The following is a 20,233-nucleotide window of genomic DNA, read 5'->3' on the forward strand; positions in this document are numbered from 1 at the left end:
ATGCTATATATAAGGAATTATTAATTTATATTTTATATGGGTCTAAAGAAATTATCAAAAATGTATTTCTTATAATTTTAGCGAATTATAAATTTAGCACCCTATCCCCGAGTCGGGACCGACAAAAAATATTATCTAAGAGAATTTATTTAATAATTGAGTATTAATTTATCGAGTTTCTACTGTACATTTATTTTCTTAAAATCTAATATCTTTTTTCTTACTCCTATTTAACTCAACGTATCAAGTGAGATTAGAATTTCTAACCTTTCGATTGAACAACATACTCCTTTGTTCATTTGTTCCTAGAACAAGCTAAGGATTGCATGAAATAAGTGATATAAAACAAATAAATAAGTGAATTAAAATATGCTAAACCCGCGAACTGATCCGTAGCTTCGACCCATCACCCGTTCACCTGCGCACCGCTGACCCGTGTAACCCACTACACTCGGTACTTCTAGAAACATAATTAATAAAAAAACGTGAGTATAACGTGTGTTCATGTGGTTGGTTGAATTTTATTGATATTTACACTCACTGTTGGGTTAATCGATTTGTTTGTAGCCTTAGATAAAAGGTAACAATATAACCATGCGTTGATGATAAGATCAGTAAAGGTTACCAATTACCAAATATAAATGGTTACCATATAACAATTAGTCTCATAACTCTCTCTGTATAAAAAAATTGTTTTCGTGTAAAAAACTGGTGTTTTAAAGTTAAAATACAAAGGACAACAAAAATAAGAATGGATGAGAAGTAAACCAGTCCACTGATTTTAAATTTGAATGACTGAGATTAATTTAATATATAAAAATTGATGGAAAAGGCATGAATGTAATAACTCACATTTGTTGACTTTCTCTCTTCACATGCAAAACACATGTCAATTCACCCATCATTTTAAAATGTCCATAACTTTTTCATACGACATTATTTTTTTAAAATAAATTCACCATAATAACAAGCGTTTTTTTATCTTTAATATGAGTATCATATTTTTATATAAAAATAAAAAAATAATAAATTGGTTTTCTTAATTGTGTTTTTTTGTTGTTTATTGTGTCTTTTAGTTGAGTATTCATATGAATTGTATTATAGATTTTGATAATTATATTTTTCAAATGGTACTCATATTAAAGACAAAAATTAAAACAAAGATTACGTCATTGTGTCGTTTTGTTCGTCATTAACTTTTAGTCATTGTGTAATACGTTCATTGATTTTTATTCGGATTGACATATGACAAATTCATTTAATTTGAGAAAAATAACATTGTGTTCATTGTATATTATGTTCAACTCATTGTGTAATATGTTGTTTCCATTGTGTTTATGTTTCAAGTCATTGTGTTATACGTATTCACCATTGTGTCTTACGTTTTAGGTCATTGTGTTATACGTATTCACCGTTGTGTCTTACGTTTTAGGTCATTGTGTTATACGTATTCACCGTTGTGTCTTACGTTTTAGGTCATTGTATTATATGTATTCATCAGTGTGTTTTACGTTTCAAGTTATTATGTAACATGTATTAATCATTGTTTTTTACGTATTAGATAATTTGTTGTTATTTTATCATTATTTTTACATATTATTATTACACAACGGTGCTATTAGTATTTAAAAAAACATAATGATGAGTTGAAAGACACAATGACGAAAAAACACAATGACGAAAAAAGAAACAATGATAAGCGAAAAGACACAATGGTGTGCGAAAAGACACAATGACGTAATTTTTGTTTTAAATTTTATATAACAAAAATCATACTCATATTAAAGATAAAAAAACGCTAGTTATTATGATGAACTTTTTTTTAAAAAAAATATCATACGAAATAGTTATAGACGTTCTAAAATGACGGAAGTATTAACATGTGCATTGAATATGGAGAGATAAAATGTATACAATTACCTCTATACATTTTTTTTTTTAATCCTCACTTGACAAATATCAATTGTTTATGATTTCTCACACTTCTCATTTTTATTATCCTTTATAGAATAACTTTGACTCTTTTAAACATATTAAATTAGCCCAACTCCTCTTCAAATAAGTGAAACATTATCCGATATATTAAAGGAAAACTTGCTGCTACAGTCGTAATTTCAAGAACCCAACACCGCCAATAACACGCATGTACTGATTGAATCGGCCAAGTCTGTGAGCATTTGCAATCAAAGGGAGACTTATCCGGCAATTCGTTTACCTGCAAACATCAAATCTAGACGCATCTTTGGAACTTCACGGCAATCGGTATAATTTCAGTAGCAGGTGGCCCAATAACCGCTCTTCTCTCCGACAGAGTTTTTGGAATTTTACCATCTGCGCTTGACTCCAGCCCTAATAGGCGAAGTGAGACGGCGTCGAAGTCTCCGGTGAGAAGACATCGTCGAATGATCTGGTGCGGACTATCACTGCAGAGCCTGCCGTTAAGGTATGTTAGGGGTTCAATTGGGTTCTTAGTTGAACGCACGACAGTAGTGTACTATTATTCAAAGCCCGAATTAGGTGTTGCCATTCGATGCTGTTTTTTTAAAGTATTTTTCTGTATTAAATGTGCAGTGGAGTTAAAAGGCTAATCGAGTTCAACATTTCGATAGTCTTTTGCCGTTGGTTGAGGTTGGGGTTGTTTCAATGGTTAGTCATCTAGCTTCTTTTTTGGTATGAAAAACTTGATGAAGTTAGGGTGATTAGCATTATATTAGTAGGCTAACAATTATACTATAGTTTGTTTCACTGATGCATACGCTTGATAACGAACTAAAGCACTTCAAGCTTGTATATATTAAAGGAAACCTAACTGCTACTGTAAAAGAGGTACATTTGTAATTTCCCAAGCTTTTTCGGGGATTTCTTTATGCGTGTGTTTGTACTTTATTTGGCTTTATTGGCTCTTATCTCATCAATAGGGTTTGCGATTTCCACTGTTTGGGTTTCATCGATCTTCAACTTGCTTTGAGCACGCTTCAGTTACATGCTAATCTCTTCTCTTCCGAGTGGTGGTGATTGGTAGTGCTGCGATTTGTGCCGCCACGGCGTTGGCTATGCGCCATTGCACACCGGATGCTTCGACTTTAATTAGAACTCTAATTGCTTTCTGGGCTGACTTTCTATGTAGTTTTCTTTCTTCATTGTAGTTGTTAGTGCCCTCAATTGTTGTTTAGTTGAATTGATTTTGGTATGTAGATTGATTTTGTTTAGTTATAAACGTAGGTTTTATTGTTTCAGATTGACCTATTTGTTTAGTTATAAAGATTGATTTTGTGTTTGGTACAAATCCTCCTGTTATAGGTGATGTGATGTGTTCTTTGCTGCAAATTGTTTGATGTGTTTAGATGTTCTTTTGAGTTTTGTTTTTAGAAAAAAGTTAACTAAAAGAACTGGGCATATGGATTAACTTCTGTGATATACCAATTTTACAAATTAATGATTAGTGATATTAGAGTTGCATGTTTACAAGCTAAACTGCAAATGATCATAGAATGTAGCTGTAGTAATGAAAAGTCATGTGCATTTTTTGAGCTAAAAGTTGAATTTGCATGTTTAGAATTCTATTATTTCTATCTTTATGCATTCAAAAGTTAATATGTATTTGTTTGACCTGTACTTGACAAATTGTGGGAATTATAAGTAAAGAATTCATAATTTTATATATGTTAATAGGGATTGTTGTGCATAGGTTATGTGGTTCTTTTAACTAAAGCATCTTAACGTAAGTGTGCTTATTCTTCTTCTTCTTCTTCTTCTTCATCATCATCATCATCATCGTACTCAGTATATCCCACCAATAACAAAGTTATGGTATGGTCTGAGGAGGGTAAGATGTAGACAGCCTTACCTCTACCCCATAGGGATAAAGGGCTGCTTCCGGTGAGACCCCCAGCTCAATTGTAGTTTTGCATCAAGCCTTGGACATAAGGCACATAGCACTCAATCATCGGGACACCGGCTGATCGGTGCATGTACCCTTGTCTTTAGGCTATCAACGCCACCACATGATGCCTGATTAACCTTCCGCTACTTTTAACGTTATTTTCACGAGATTAGTAAAATAACGCCAAAATTAGTGCAATTTCACTTTTGCCCACCCGAGGGTTCACACATATATATACATTATATGTGCGTACCGCAAGCAGGCCAAGTAAGTGTGCTTATTCTATTGCATTATTGTTTGCATATGAATATGGTTTGGAGACATTTGTTTCACATGATGCATTATTATTTATTGGATATGAATAACATAGACAAAACTTTGGTGATTTGTATTGTTAAGGCGGAAATCATATATATAAAAGGGTCAATTTATATAAAAGGGTCAATTTATTTGTTCCGTATGGCAACATGAATGTTTGTTCATGATGTTGTCTTATGTGTTTCATGTTGATGCTATTACATAGATTATATGGCAATACAAACGTTAGATGGCTAAATGCTATTACTTAGGTTATATGGCAATACAAACGTTAGATGGCTAACGGCGCAACGCTCCGGGACCTCCACTAGTTAAATAGAAAAGAAACTTAACTTATTATACGTGAAACGTCAAAAAGCCAGGAAACCAAGCCCACGACTTTTGACCCCCTAATAAAACATGTGACGTAAAACAAATAATTAAGTGAATTAAAATCTGCTAAACCCGTGAATCGATCCATAGCTTCGACTCGCCACCCGTTCTGCTGCAGAACCGCTGACCCATGACCCGTGTACCGACAAACAAACCGATTAACCCAACAGTGAGTGTAAATATCAATAAAAACCAACACATGCACGCTCGCTATACTCACGTTTCTACTATATTATTATTATTAATTTTGTTTCTAGTAGATAGCCTTGGATAAAAGGAAATATTTACACAACAATATAAGTATATAACCATGCGTTGATGATAAGATCAGTAAAGATACGTACGTATGATCAACATGCGTCTTGGAGTGTGACAAATGTTGCTGTGAATATATAAATGGTTACCATGTAACAATCACTCTCATAACTCTTTCTCTGTATAGCAAAAACTAAAATCATGAAATTTAGTATAATCTCATTTTCACCAACCGCAACATCCATTCTTGTTGTCTTAGTAATAGCTTTCCTGCTTCAGATCTTGAGGAGTTTAAAGAAGCAAAGCAACCGAGCAGCACCTCAAGCAAAGGGTGCATGGCCTATAATCGGACACCTGCACCTTCTAGGCAGATCTCGACTTCCTCAACATGTTTTAGGTGACATGGCAGATGAATACGGCCCTATCTTTACCATCAAGCTCGGTGTTCACAATGTTTTGGTGGTGAGTAGTGGGGTTGTAGCTAAAGAGTGCTTTACCACAAACGATAGGGTCTTTGCAAGTCGACCCAAATCAAAGGCAGCAGAGATCATGGGCTATAACTATGCCTTGTTCGGGCTTGCGCCATATGGGGATTACTGGCGAAAAGTTCGCAAGATTATTATGCTCGAGATTCTCTCTCAAAAACGAGTTGAGATGCTCAAATATGTTCAAGTTTCAGAAGTTAGAGCATCCGTTATGGATATCTATGATACGTGGCTAGTGAACAAGGATAATGAAGGTTCAGATAATATGGTAAAGGTGGATATGAAACAATGGTTTGGGAACTTGGTGTTCAATATTATAGTTAGGATTATTTCAGGGAAGAGGTTTCGGGTCAACGATAAAGAAGGAGTTCAGTTTCAAAATGCGGCGAGGAGATTCATGGAGTTGTTAGGCGTGTTTGTGGTGTCGGATTTCATTCCATTTACACGTGGTTTAGACCTGGGAGGATATGAGAAAGAAATGAAGGTGACAAGTAAAGAAATGGACAACATCCTTGATGGATGGTTAAAGAAGCGAAAGAGTGAGGCACACGGGGATCAAGTTTTCATGGATGTACTAATTTCTGTTCTCCAAGACGCATATAGAGAGGATTTTGCAAGTTGTGATCACGATACGGTTATCAAAGCCAGTTTATCTTCATCAATTATTACATATATAATATTTTTTGAACAACTAATTTTTCCCCATATTTCACTCGTTGTCTCAAATGAGATTTGAACCCACAACCATTTAGGTGTAAGAATATACACCTTTATTATAGGACAAGCTAGTTGTAATAAATTATTTATTATTTTGATATAAAAAATCACAAAGTAAATTATCTATCTTTTTCAATTTTAAAGAAACAATTGGAAATGTATATTTATTCATCTCTTGAATTCAAAAATAATATATATGAGCAAATTTCGTTTATTAATAAAATATAGTAAATTTTGTTTATTTATAAAATATACACAATTACACATGTAAAAGACATGTGTAGATTATATTAATCATAAGTAACCTATATATGCGTGGGCAGACTTTTAAAAGTTAAAAGAAGATATACTAATTATATTAGACTAATGGTTTTTATTTAAACAAGATGTATGTAAAGAGTATGATCGAGTGTACATGGATCGGGTTTGGGCTAATATTGAATCAAAAACTAAAAGTTTAATTTCTGATTTAATTATTTGATTTTTTTTCTTTTCCAATTTTCAGTTTGGTTTTGATTTTTTCAATTTTGTCATGTGGGATTGAAACTAGTTGTTCAAATTTAATGAATTTGTACCTAAATATTTTTGTTAGTTAATAATGAATTGATATACATTTGCGGCTAAAATACTTGGCTTATACTATTTATTAAATTCTTATAAATAATTTAAATTTAAAATTAAAAAGAAACTCCATACACCAGGTTTGGTTTGGTTTTTTCAATTTTTGTTACATGTAAAATCGAAACTTAACAAAATTTTTGGTTTTTCTGTTATGGATCGGTTTTTTGGTTTCATGCACACCCCTGACAAAAAATAATAATTTTTAAAAAAGTATGATTGTTTAATTAAAAAATTAAATGATTTAGGTTATTATTATTATTATCACATTAAGATCATAGTGTTTTGGAATGAACCTCACCCTAACGATTTGCTTAAGATAACCCAATGTTGCTTATAATCAAATTCGACTACATACACAATTGTGCAGAATATAATAATTGCTGGCTCGGACACTACATCTGCGACTTTAACGTGGGCTTTATCTTTGCTACTAAATAATCCATAGGCATTAAAAATTGCCCAAGATGAAATTGATGAACAAGTTGGAAGAGATAGATCGGTGGAGGAGTCCGACATAAGGAACATAGTTTACCTCGACGCCATTATCAAAGAAACAATGCGTTTGTACCCAGCTGGACCTCTCTTAGTTCCTCATGAGTCCACGGAGGATTGCATTGTTAGTGGCTACGACATCCCGAAAGGCACTCGTTTATTAGTTAATCTTTGGAAAATCCATCGAGATCCAAATATATGGTCAGATCCTTGTGAATTTAAGCCAGAAAGATTCTTGACCGGTCAAAAGGATATTGACCCCAAAGGAAAACATTTTGAATTCCTTCCGTTCGGTACTGGTAGAAGAATATGCCCCGGCGTTTCTTTGCCTTAAATGCTTTGCCTTTAACATTAGCGACTGTGATTCAACAGTTTGTGATACACAAACCATCGAATGAACCAATTGATATGGGTGAAAGCTTGGGAATAACTACTAGCAAAGCAACGCCATTGGAGGTCCTTCTCGCCCCTCGTTCATCCCTTAAAATGTATCATGATAGCGCTTGACTGACATATCAGGCGCCAATCATTTAAAAACCCAGATCCAAATAACAAGCTCTTGTAGCAATAAGCTTTTATTAGAGCAGTTATATTAGTTATGTTTGCTTACAGTTGTAAACATCTCTATAAATAGAGATAAATTGTTTAGTTATTGCATGTGTACGAGAAAGCATTATGTAAGAACGCTATGTTGCTCATCTGTTTATATTATGCTAGTTTCCTTGATTTCAAGCCCCATATATGTTCACAGCCATAAATATATAATCATTTTCATATATATATATATATATATATATATATATAGGGTGGTTCATTAGAGAAATGAAGTTATAGCAAGAAGTGCGATAAGCGATCTTGTATCATTGATTTGGTCAAATCAATGGTTTAAATTTATAGTGGCAATTGTGTAATAAAGTGGAAAATTTTATAGAAGGTTTTAATGATAAATGACATAGTGGTCACAATTTGTGTTATGTAACTTACCAAACTTAATTAACACTATAAACTTAATTATCTTAATTAATTAATCTTAAAGTTTCCAAAATTCTATTTAAATTAATATATTTTTCAATTACTTAAACAACAATTAAAATTCACATTTTGTATAAAAAAATATATAAATCTTATGTTGGATTAACCGTGTAGGTGGAGTGTAAGATTGTGTAGATACATTTTTCATCTTTTTAGAAAGCTTGTTAACTTAGTTATGCAACAACCAATCTGTGTAGGGAAAATTTTAGCTGTGTTTGTAACAACCAAAGATTGTTAACTTGTTACCTAAAGAAATCAAATTGGACTAAAATGTAGGTTAATATTAGGCTGCTCTGTGTAAGGCAATATGATTAAGTGTAGGTTATTATTATGATCCGTGTAGGTTAGTATGAACAAAGTGTAGGTTATTGTTATGATCGGTGTAGGTTAATATAAATTATGTGTAGCTTATTATTATGATCGATTAATATAAATAATGTGTAAGTTATTATTATGATTGGTTAATATGAATAATGATTTGTTTATCAAATAATTTGTGATTTGATGATATCCAAAAAAAAATTTGATTGTTTGTTTAAATGAAATCGGTGAGTTGACAATACACACAAACATGATGAACTAAAAAAGTTGAACACAATGATCTTAATTGTAATGAAAGAATCGATGAGCTTTATTACATTTTAAATACTAGTTACTGTTAGAGCAGATAATTTCGATATTGAGGATATGTTATTCTTAAAGACGTGTCTGGATTAATTATCCTTCTGAAGAATTCCAGAGCCATGTCATGATCAAGGATCCTCAGCAGTGATATTATTAACAATTGTTTCATGTGTATAGGTCGTTATTTGATGACTACAACGGCTCCAAGACCAAGTCTACCTCAAAGTTCACTACTGGAAGCTCCCAGCACGTGGTCATTGAACGTTGAAGGAGTTGTGGAAGAGTGGCCGATTATTAGGAAATAATGTTGATTTTTTCTTTATATTATCGAGATAACGATCAATTAGAACTCACTTGTATTCACACACACTAGAGCATAACTCATACTTCTCTCTACACACTAGCATTCATTGTAACATTGATCGTAATCTCCAAAACACTTGTAACATTTTTTGTGATTAATAAATTGGTGATCGACGAGTTGTCATCACCCGGAGTTTTTTTCCTTTGATCTAAACAAGATCAATGGGTTTTTCCTCACAACAATCTCGGTGTTCTTCATTATTTTGTTCATACATTTGTTGTTATTACGCCCTCCTTGCGGTGCGCGCATATAAAGTATATATGTGTGAACCCTCGGGTGGGCAAAAGTAAAATTACACTAATTTTGACGTTATTTTACCAATCTCGTGAAAATAACGTTAAAGGTGGCGGAAGGTTAATCAGGCATCATGTGGTGACGTTGATAGCCGAAAGACAAAGGCACATGCACCAATCAGCCGGTGTCCCTGATGATTGAGTGCTATGTGCCTTATGTCCAAGGCTTGATGCAAAACTACTATCGAGCCGGGGGTCTCACCGGAAGCAGCCTCTCTATCCCTATGGGATAGAGGTAAGGCTGTCTACATCTTACCATCCTCAGACCTTACCATAGCATTGCTATTGGTGGGATATACTGAGTACGATGATGATGATGATGATGATGATGATGATACATTTGTTGTTATTAGCATAACACTATACCTCACATTTACGGATTTGGATATATTATCCTTAGCATATTGTTGTCCAAAACAGTTCCGATCTAATAAAGGTGAAATGGGATTCGTTGAATCCAAAATAAATTTAATGCTTTGTATTTACAAATTAGTAAAGAAATAGAAATTCCATAAACAAAACCAACACTTTCCATATAAAAAACTTATGGGATTTTACCATCATACCCATAAATTTAATTAAAAAGAAAAAAGAATAGAAAATTTCTTATTAACTGGATCCACTTCTCGCATTTCTCTCTCCTGAACTTTAACACACACACATATATATATATAAATATAAAATTCCTTTTGCCTAATAAATAAAGAAAATAAAAGCAATTATATTTCTTTGGTTTCATTTCTCCCAACAACACACCCATTTAACACAATTCTCATTTCAAGTCTTAATAATGAACACAATTAGTTAATATTTGTCACATCTGATAAGGAGGGAAATGATTTTGATCTACAGGAAACCAAACTTGTAGGACTTGGATTCTATCTGAGCTTGGCAAAATGAATGGATTAGGTAACATGTCGAAACAAGATCAGGTCAAAAAAGGGTTCATGGTGGTCAACTTGCTTTCGTGCCAAAACAGGTGTATTTTAAACATATTAATTTAGGTCGAGTCAAAACATGTACTCAACAAATTAGACTCCTCTTCAAATGAGTAATCAAGACCCGGTACCTGATCCGACTCATCTCTTTGCCCTTCGCCCGGTTGCGGTGCGCGCATATAATGTATATATGTGTGGGCCCTCGGGTGGGAAAAAGTGAAGTTGCACTAACTTTGATGTTATTTTTGTGAAAATAACGTTAAGAGTGGCGGAAGGTTAATCAGACATCATGTAGTGGCGTTGATGACTTAAAGACAAAGGTACATGCACCAATCAAGGGGTGTTCCAATGGGTGTTATGTGCCTTATGTCTAAGGCTTGATATCAAAACTACTGTCGAGTCATTGGTCTCAGCGGAAGCAGTCTCTCTATTCCTACGGGGTAGAGGTAAGGTTGTCTATATCTTACCCTCACCCTACCATAGCTTTGCTATTGGTGGGCTTTACTGAGTATGATGATGATGATTTGAGAAAATACTACACTTCAAATGTTTAACATCCCGAAATTTCTGAAATAATATTTAATACCATAATTGCGTCGGGTGAATTATTTGAGTTAGTGGAATAATAATAATAATAATATAATAATGATTAAGGGGTAACAGGCTTAGTTAATAGAATTAAAGATGAACCAAAAAGGAAAGATCTGTCTTAGGTCCATGGGCTTAAGGGAGTATAAATACCCCTTAAACCCTAATGCTTTCCATTTTTATCAATCTCTACACCATAGCCTACACCTTGAAAAACACACACAAACATTATCCAAAAACCCGAGCCTAGATCCGAAGGTGGAAACCCGAACCCGTTGGTGCTAGATCGTTGTGACGAACCAAAACAACATCGAGACTAGACTGTGTTCGTAAACCTACTCGTTTAAGGTACGTTTATATCGAGAACTTGTTTGTTTAAGTTCGGATTTAGTCTAGAAATCATAGATCTGTTTTAGTATGGTAAAAATGAATCCAACGAAGCTAAACTTATTGAAATTGATTATAGATTGACAGGTTAATTGTTAATATGAAAGACCCGTATGTATATACATAAATCGCACCATGTAAACGCGAATGTTTGGATGATTAATGGGCTGGGGTTTGTAGGCGCTGTATAGAAGAGTTCAATGGTACCAAAATCATGTTGTTTCATCGTGGATTCGAGGGGTAATTGTAGATTTGAAAGTCTGTTGACCGTGTATGTTCATATCGATTTTGACTTTGACCCTTGAGTCAAAGTCTGGATAAGAACTGCAAATGATTCGTTATATTAAGATAACGAATCAAGTAGTTCATTACTCGCTTATTCGTTATGTCAAGATGATGAACTAGCTCACCCAGTTCGTTATGCCAAGATAACGAATCAGGTGATTCGTCACTCACCCAATTCGTTATGTCAAGATAATGAATCAAGTCAAGATAACGAATTAGGCTAACGAACTAAGATAACGAACCAAATCATGTAAGATAACAAATCAGGTGATTCGTTACTCACCAATTTGCTAAGTTAAGGTAACGAATCCGGCTATGTTCTGATAACGAATTAGGCCATGAACCAGGCTATGTTCAGATAACGAATTAGGCTTAATTCATTATAGCAGACAAGTGGACGAATTAAATAATAAATTAAAATCCTAATGGAAAATGTGTTAAGACAGTTAATGGAAATGAATTTTCTCCAAGGGTTAATTCGTTATAGCAAACAAGCTCGTTATGTTCAGATGACGAATTAGGCTTAATTCGTTATAGCAGACAAGCTCGACGCCAGCCAGGGGCTCTGGCCCTTGGACCCTGCTATGGCCTGCCGCCCCTAGAACCCCGCTGCCAGGGACGCTGCCCCCTTAACCCAGGTCGTTGAGGGTCATAAATAAACTAGAGACACGTTATGGGTAGCAATAGATAATTGATGCGTGTAATTGTTAAACAGTTAGTCGTGCACAACTCAAGAAAGGAATAACCATAAACGGAGAACGTAACCGCATTCAGGTAAGTTTCTAGCCCCATTTCCTTGTTATGTTTTCGGGGCTGTGTGTATACTCGTTGTGAAGTGTGAATACACTTACCTTAAGTGGTAAGTGTATGCCATAGAGGATATACGAGTTAGTTATGAATTCTTGACGGTGCGTGAACGATCTTTGGATATTGCACGTATCGCCAAGGAGCATGATTGTTAAGTGGTTATTAGTATGTATGAATGCTATGATGTAGCTTGTCTATTATGTAAATGATGAGCTGATAGGAAGTGTGTTGTAGACAAGTAGAATAAAGTGTGGTAGAAGTGGTAAGGGGTCTACTAAAGGTGTTAGTGGCATGACGATTGTACGTGGCAGGGTAAGCCTATGCGTGCCTTCGTTATTAACGTGGCATGATGAGAGTACGCGGGAGGACAAGCATCTACGTGCCTTCATTAACAAGTGGCATAATGTGAGTGCGTGGGAGGGGAAGCCTCTATGTGCTCCCGTAAACAAGTGGCTAAGGCGTAGGTGATAGATAAGTGGTCAAGCAGTAAGGTGACAATGGATTATGTGTCTTCGGATACATATATAATTTCATGTAATGGTTGTATGGTAAGTTGCTTGATTAACTAGAACTCACTCAGCGTAGCTGACTTTTAGTATGCATGCAGGTGAGTAGACTGAGGAGCTAGCATGAGGGTGGCACATGGCATGGATTGAATGGCTGGCATTTGAAGCTGGAAGAGAAATGATTATTTAAATATGATGTCGTATATTATGTTTTAAAGGAAAGATCAAATGTTTTGTATCGAATGATTAAAGTTGACGTTTCCGCGAAAGTTTTAATAAACTCTGATTTGTAGAACTGTATTTATGAGTAAATCCGACGCTAAAGTGAGGCACCGAGAACGGGGCTTTACAAAATTTATAATAAAAGCAACCTTTGATAACCTTACGTAACATGAAAGCATATCATTTCCAAGCTTTCAAAAGTTTAAAGCTTCGTCCGAAACTAGATACATTCCATCAAGATTCCAAGACTCCCAAGTGTTAAGGAATGAAAGGCATTAGAGATTGAACATAAATGGCCAAAACACGTTAACAATTGGGATGTGGCGACAGGTATGGGGTGGTAATCATGCTAAGTTTATGAGAAAGCTTATAGACAAAGATATAGCGTTTATTGTGGCATAAGCTGCAAATTACAAGAGCCTAGCCCAAGTTCATGCCACCAAGAATGCTGAGCCACTTGACCAGATGGACATCTTAAAAGTGATACAAAATAAGGCCAATGAAGCCAAGGCTCTAATTCATTAATTGTTGACAAGTGAACGAATTATACCTTGTGAATAAGTTTTTCATCAGTGATACAAAAGAAGGCCAACGGTCTCATTTTTCAAGTAAAGAATGAACATATTAGTGTTAGAATGGTGATATGTTTATGATTTGTTGTATTGTTGGTTTTACCATTCTTACGTTGAATGGATCTAATATATATATTGAGCCCTTGTTGATGTGGGTTGAATCGGAATTATATAAATTTGAATCATACAGGTCTTTGATCCGTTTATCATTTACCTTACTGTTCTTTATTAAACAAGCCTTTAATCTCAAACTTGACTACAATCTTGACCTGACTCGTGGCCTTATATATGTCTGGACTACAGGTCTAAAGGCTTGTTACCGTGATGCTTTTAACTCAATAGAAGATTGCATCCAACTTATATAAGAAGGAAAAGCTTTTGTCAATATTTGTATTTATTATTAATTGTATTGCCTCTTATTTTGCCTTGATCTTTGGCTTAATTTGAGCCTTTTGATGTATATAACCTTGGTATGTGATGACTAAATAGAAACATATCATCATTGAAGATACCAAACTTTAATGGTATCAGAGCGTGGTTTTACAATCAGCTCATTCTTATTTCAAATCCCTAAACACAGCCGCATACTGTTTCACCATGGCAAGTACAGATTAAACCAAAACCAACCAAATAAACCATGCTGATTATACTTCTCCTTACTACATGAACCCATCTGATTACCCAAGGAAAATGCATGTTAATGAAGCCTTGAATGACAACAATCATCTTGATTGGGTCCAAGAGACGGAGAATTTTTTGTTCGCCAAAAACAAGGTCGGATTCGTCGATGGAAACTCGAAGAAACCAGAAACTGAAGATTCTAATCACGTGTTGTGGTTACGCTGTGACGCCATGATTAGAGGATGGCTAACTACAGCCATGGAAAATGAAATAAGAGTTAGTGTAAGGTATGCTAATTCTGCCAAAGAGATATGGAGTGATTTGAAAGATCGCTTCAGAAAAGAAAGCACCCCTAGGGCATACGAATTGAAACAGCTGCTGATTTCAACTAGACAAGATGGGCCCTCTGTGTCGGGTTGTCGGCCTATTTCACAAAACTAAGAAGTTTATGGGATGAAATCGGGTCAACCATCTGAGTGCTCCTGTGCGGGCTGCACTTGTGGAATAAGCAAAAGGTTAACAGACTTAAGGGACAAATAAAGATAGTACGAGTTTTTGCTCGGACTCGACATCGATTACTCCACCATCAGAACTCATATTCTTTCTATGAAACCCATTCCTACATTATTAGAAGCATACTGTCTCTTTTCTGAAGATGAACAACAACGTGCTCTGTCTACGTGGAAGAAAACCAACACCGACTCCGCTGCATTCCAAGCCTTCATGAAATGAGATGGAGCTGTTGCTGCTGCGTAGAACCGAAACGGGCCCAAAAATAACAAAAAGATCATTGTAGACAAGGTGGAACATTGTGACTTTTGTGGGAAAGATGGTCACAACTGTGACGTATGCTTCAAGCGAGTTGGTTATCCGGAATGGTGGCCCGGAAAGGGAAAATTAGAAAAAGGAAGGACAAAGGCGGCATGCATAGAGGCTGTTGCTACAGGCGGCGAGCCAAGCCGGAACGAGTCAAGCCCTATACCGGGGTTGAATGCAGAACAATACAAGCAATTCATCAATCTATCATAGCAAAGAACCCACCTAATGTGGAAGTTACTCAACCAATGGCTAACATGGCAGGTAGACTCGATGAAGGTAACAAATGGGTTGTAGACTCGGGTTGCACCGAGTATTACCCACAATTTTGAATCGTTTCTTGGTAACATAGAATCATCACAAGAATTTCCTGTGACTATACTCAATGGTGAATCAGTACCCGTTAAAGGAAAAGGATTGTGCGTTTTGCCAATTGATATCAAAATTTGTGACGTCTTATATGTTCCGGAATTTACATGCAACTTGTTATATGTTAGTCGTTTAACTCAAGATCTACGTTGTGCAGTAACCTTTTTCCTAGATTTCTTTGTTATGCAGGACTTGAGTTCGAGGAAATTGATTGGGACGGTTAAATGTCAACAAGGTCTGTACCGGATTAGGATGGTGGGAAATAAAAGGATGGCTATGGCGGTTATGAATGACATGTGGTTCAACGTTTGGGACATGCTTCACATAGTAAACTTTCGTTTTTTGATTTTGTTTCGTTTAAAACTGATGATGATGTTTGTGATTCATGTGCGAAAGCAAAATTTACAAGATTACCGTTTATTACCAGTTTTATTAAAAAAATATTTGCTTTGAACTTTTACATTGTGATATATGAGGAACATATCGCACGCCCTCATTAACTAGAGAAAACTATTTTTTGACTATTGTTAACGACTTTAGTCGATCGGCTTGGGGTTTATCTTTTAAAACATAAGTCGGATGCATGTGATTGCTTAATTTCCTTTCATAAGATGATCAAAACGCAATTTAATAAAACTGTAAAAAGTATTCGATGTGATAATGGAGGGGAATTCACTTCGATCAGAATGATAACCTTTTATAGCGAAGAAGGGATATTACTTGAAACGACATGTTCGCACACTCCGCAACAAAACGGAGTCGTTGAGCGGAAGCACCGACATTTACTTGAAACCGCAAGGGCATTAAAATTTGAAGCACACTTGTCATCCACCCTTTGAGGTGAATGCATTTTAATAGCTGCATACATAATAAATAGACTTCCATCCAAAACCCTTAATAATGTAACCCCTATGAGGTCATTTACAACCAGAAGCCAAGTTATGATCATATGAAAGTTTTCAGTTGTCTTTCTTACTACCGTATCACCAAAACGAAAGGTGACAAGTTTGAGGAAAGAGAGAGACCGGGAATATTCTTGGGATACCCTCACGGAACAAAGGGTTACAAAGTATTCGATGTCAAGAATAACAAGATGGTGGTATCAAGGGATGTGAAGTTCGTTGAAAAGATGTTTCCGCGTGGACATAAACATACAAACTGAAATGAAGAATCGGAGATTTTCGAACTACCACCTTGGTACCAGCACGCTTCCCATGAACCAACCACCAACAACAATCAAAATTAAATATCAGAAAATGATGTTGGTTTTATTCCTGAAGACAATAATGTTAGTGTTGTCCTTGAAGACAAGCATGGGAAACATAAGCCATCCAACATGAGCCAAATAATTTTGAAACAAATGAAAATGTTCCAGTAGAGAACAATGAGTTAGCTTCTCACAATAATATTGGCCCAATTGAAAATAACCCAACCAATGATGTGGGCCTAATGACGAACAAACCAAAAGTGTTAACGAGGTCCAAGAACCGGCTAGAAGGAAAAGAAACCGACCTTGTCCGGCGCATCTCAATGACTACATCGTTAATCTCCTACCATCCGTAGACCAAGCATTACCCGCCGCCAGTCAAGATTCCTCTACGGTACCCTCAATTGCTAATTTTATTTCTTATAAAAATTTCACTAATTCTCATAAAGCCTTTTTGGCGGCCATCGGTTCAAACGATGAGCCTAAAACTTTTAACGAAGCCGTACAGGACGTGAATTGGAGAGAAGAGATGAAGAAAGAAATCCGTGCTCTTGAACTAAATGGCACATGGAGCCTTGAAGAATTATTGGAGGGAAATCGAGCTATCGGATCAAAGTGGGTACATAAAATAAAGTACAAACTGAACAGGCAAATCGAGAGGTACAAGGCAGGGTTGGTACCGAAGAGGTTTACACAAATGGAAGGGATTGACTTTCATGACACATTTGCCCCCAGTGCCAAACTCGTTTCCGTTAGAACACTTCTAGCAATAGCCGCCAAAAGAAATTGGATTATTCGCCAACTTGACATCAGCAATGCTTTCTTGCACGGAGATTTAGATGAAAAAGTTTACATGAAGATTCCACAAGGTTTTGAAAAGGGAAAAGAAAACAAGGTGTGCCGACTCAAAAGGTCACTTTACGGTCTAAAACAAGCATCAAGAAACTGGTATCAAAAGTTTACTTTCGTATTTGCAACAAATTGGCTTCAAGCAATTTGGAGCCGACCATTCCTTACTCATATTCAAAACGAGAGCTCCTTTGTTGCAACCCTTATTTATGTGGATGATGCCATTCTCGTGGGCAGTGACATGGAAAAGATTAAAGAGACCAAGACGTTTCTTGAAAAAAAAAGTTTAGAATTAAAGACCTTGGGCCGCTCAAATATTTCTTGGGAATAGAAGTCACACGTACTCGAGAAGGAATAGTTTTGAATCAGAGAAAGTATATCCTTGACATTCTTGAAGATAGTGGCATGATGGGTTGTCGACCGAGTGCTTTTCCCATGAAACAAAACACGAGACTTGGAAAGGACGATGAAGAGGCATGCGCTGATGCAAGTAAATATCGAAGACTGGTGGGTAGACTTTTATATTTGAAAGCCACTAGATCGGACATTACTTATTCAGTTAATGTGCTAAGTCAATTCATAGGGGATCCTCGCATAAATCACAAGGAAGTTGCCATGCGAGTACTAAGATATTTAAAAGCCACACCCGGCCAAGGAATATTGCTTCCAACGGAAGGAGAACAAATTTAGTAGGATACATGGACTCTGATTGGCTTGGGTGTCCCGATACGAGAAGATCAAGAAGTGGTTATTAGGCCTGTAAACAAACCGAATGTTCGGTGAACTGTTCGTGAAATGTTCGGCCGGAAGTTCGTTTATGTTCGTTTATTTAATAAACGAACGAACATGAGCAAAAAGTTTGTGTTCGTTTAATTAAACGAACGAACATGAACACATGTTCCGTTCGTTCATTTATGTTCATGAATGTTCGTTTATGTTCATTTATTTATGTTCGTTTATGTTCGTTTATTTATGTTCGTTTGTGTCTGTTTATTTATGTTTGTTTATGTATTAATTAAAAATTATTTAGATGAGTCATTTACTTAAAGTTTTATATTTGTTAATCTGTGTTCATTTAAGTGTTTTCATTTATGATCGTTTATATTTGTTTGTGTTCATATATGTTCTTTATCTTTGTTCAGTTATATTCGTTTATATTTTAAACAAACAAACCTAAACGAACACAAATGTCCATTTTTGAAATAAAACAAACATGAACATAAATATTTGTTCGATTAAGTGTTCATGTTTGTTTAAAGTTAAATGAACGAACACGATATTCCCTTGTTCGTGTTCGTTCAATTCGTTTACATGCTTTCAGTATTCACATTAATAAATACATCGGTCTTAATCTCTGGGCTCTGCCGATTTTTTTTGTGTTCGTGAACCGTTCGTGAACACATTAATTTCCCTAACGAACGAACACGAACATAAAATCTCGTTCGGTAAGTGTTCGTGAACCGTTCGTAACACATTATTTCCTTCACGAACGAACACGAACAAGGCCTTGTTCGTGTTCGTTCGGTTCGTTTACAGCCCTAGTGGTTATGTACTACTTTTAGGTGGGGCGCCAGTGTCATGGAAATCAAAGAAGCAGTCAGTGGTGTCACGATCCTCGGCGGAGGCTGAATGCCGTGCGATGGCCGGCACAGTAAGGGAGATTATTTGGTTACGATGGCTTTTAAGAGAATTAGATGTTGCACAAGAAGACTCGACACAACTGTTTTGCGAGACCTTGGCTGTCAAACACATTGCAAACAATCCAGTGTTCCATGAACGAACGAAACACGTAGAGATGGATTGCTACTTTGTGCGGAAACGTGTCGAATCAAAAGAGATAAACCCCTTACATATCGATACCAAGTCTCAAATCGCTGATCTATTCACAAAATCGTTGGGAGCTCGACAACTACAGTTATTACTCGACAAGTCAGGCATTCGTAACATTCATGCTCCAACTTGAATGGGAGTATAAGAAGGAAAAGATTTTGTCAATATTTGTATTTATTATTTATTATTTATTATATTGCCTCTAATTTTGTCTTGATCTTTGGCTTAATTTAAGCCTTTTTGATGTATATAACCTTGGTATGTGATGACTGAATGGAAACATATCATTATTGAAGATACCAAACTTTTAACTTACATGTCTCACGCCTTAAGGCTTTTCTACGTTTCATGAAAGAATACTTATAAAAAGCCGGTGCAATCCAAGCCTGGTATGATAAGCTACCTCAACTGACCTGTCTCTTTGGAAGTATGAATGTAGCAATTATAATCCAAAGATTTGAGAAATACCACACTTCAAATGTTTAATAAAAACAACCTTTGATAACCTTACCTTAAACATCAACATGCAAGCCTGTCATTTTCCAAGCTTTCAAAAGTTAAAAACTAAGCAGATTTCATCAAGACTGCTAGATTACCAGACCACCAAATATTAGTTATTAATCAAGAGTAGAAAAAAGGTTCCCCACCATTTAAATAAAAATTCATAGAGAAAATAGCAATTGAAAGAAAAAAAACCGTGCATAGAATCGGTTATTAGATCCAGCAGTGAGTTAAGTTCTATGTTAAATATTTCTAAAACATCTAGAAAATCCAAGACAT

At 35.6% G+C, this 20,233-nt stretch overlaps 1 protein-coding gene and 1 pseudogene across 1 annotated transcript; both read left to right on the forward strand.

Annotated features, from left to right (window-relative positions):
• Window positions 1-4,922: 4,922 nt before the first annotated feature.
• Window positions 4,923-7,837, forward strand: LOC143598928 (cytochrome P450 CYP82D47-like; annotated as a pseudogene).
• Window positions 7,838-14,424: 6,587 nt separating this feature from the next.
• LOC143598930 (uncharacterized) lies at window positions 14,425-14,823 on the forward strand. Its single transcript, XM_077077017.1, has one exon. The coding sequence runs from the start codon at window positions 14,425-14,427 to the stop codon at window positions 14,821-14,823; it is 399 nt and encodes a 132-aa protein (XP_076933132.1).
• Window positions 14,824-20,233: the final 5,410 nt, after the last annotated feature.

The sequence above is a fragment of the Bidens hawaiensis genome, unplaced genomic scaffold (genome assembly GCF_021521415.1).
Source record: "Bidens hawaiensis isolate Kalapana, Puna unplaced genomic scaffold, B.hawaiensis_p1.1 tig00051287_1, whole genome shotgun sequence".
Classification (NCBI taxonomy): Eukaryota; Viridiplantae; Streptophyta; class Magnoliopsida; order Asterales; family Asteraceae; genus Bidens; species Bidens hawaiensis.

Excerpts from the sequence above, each read along its gene's own strand:
- LOC143598930 (XM_077077017.1), top strand. The coding sequence starts at position 14,425 with ATGAACCCATCTGATTACCCAAGGAAAATGCATGTTAATGAAGCCTTG.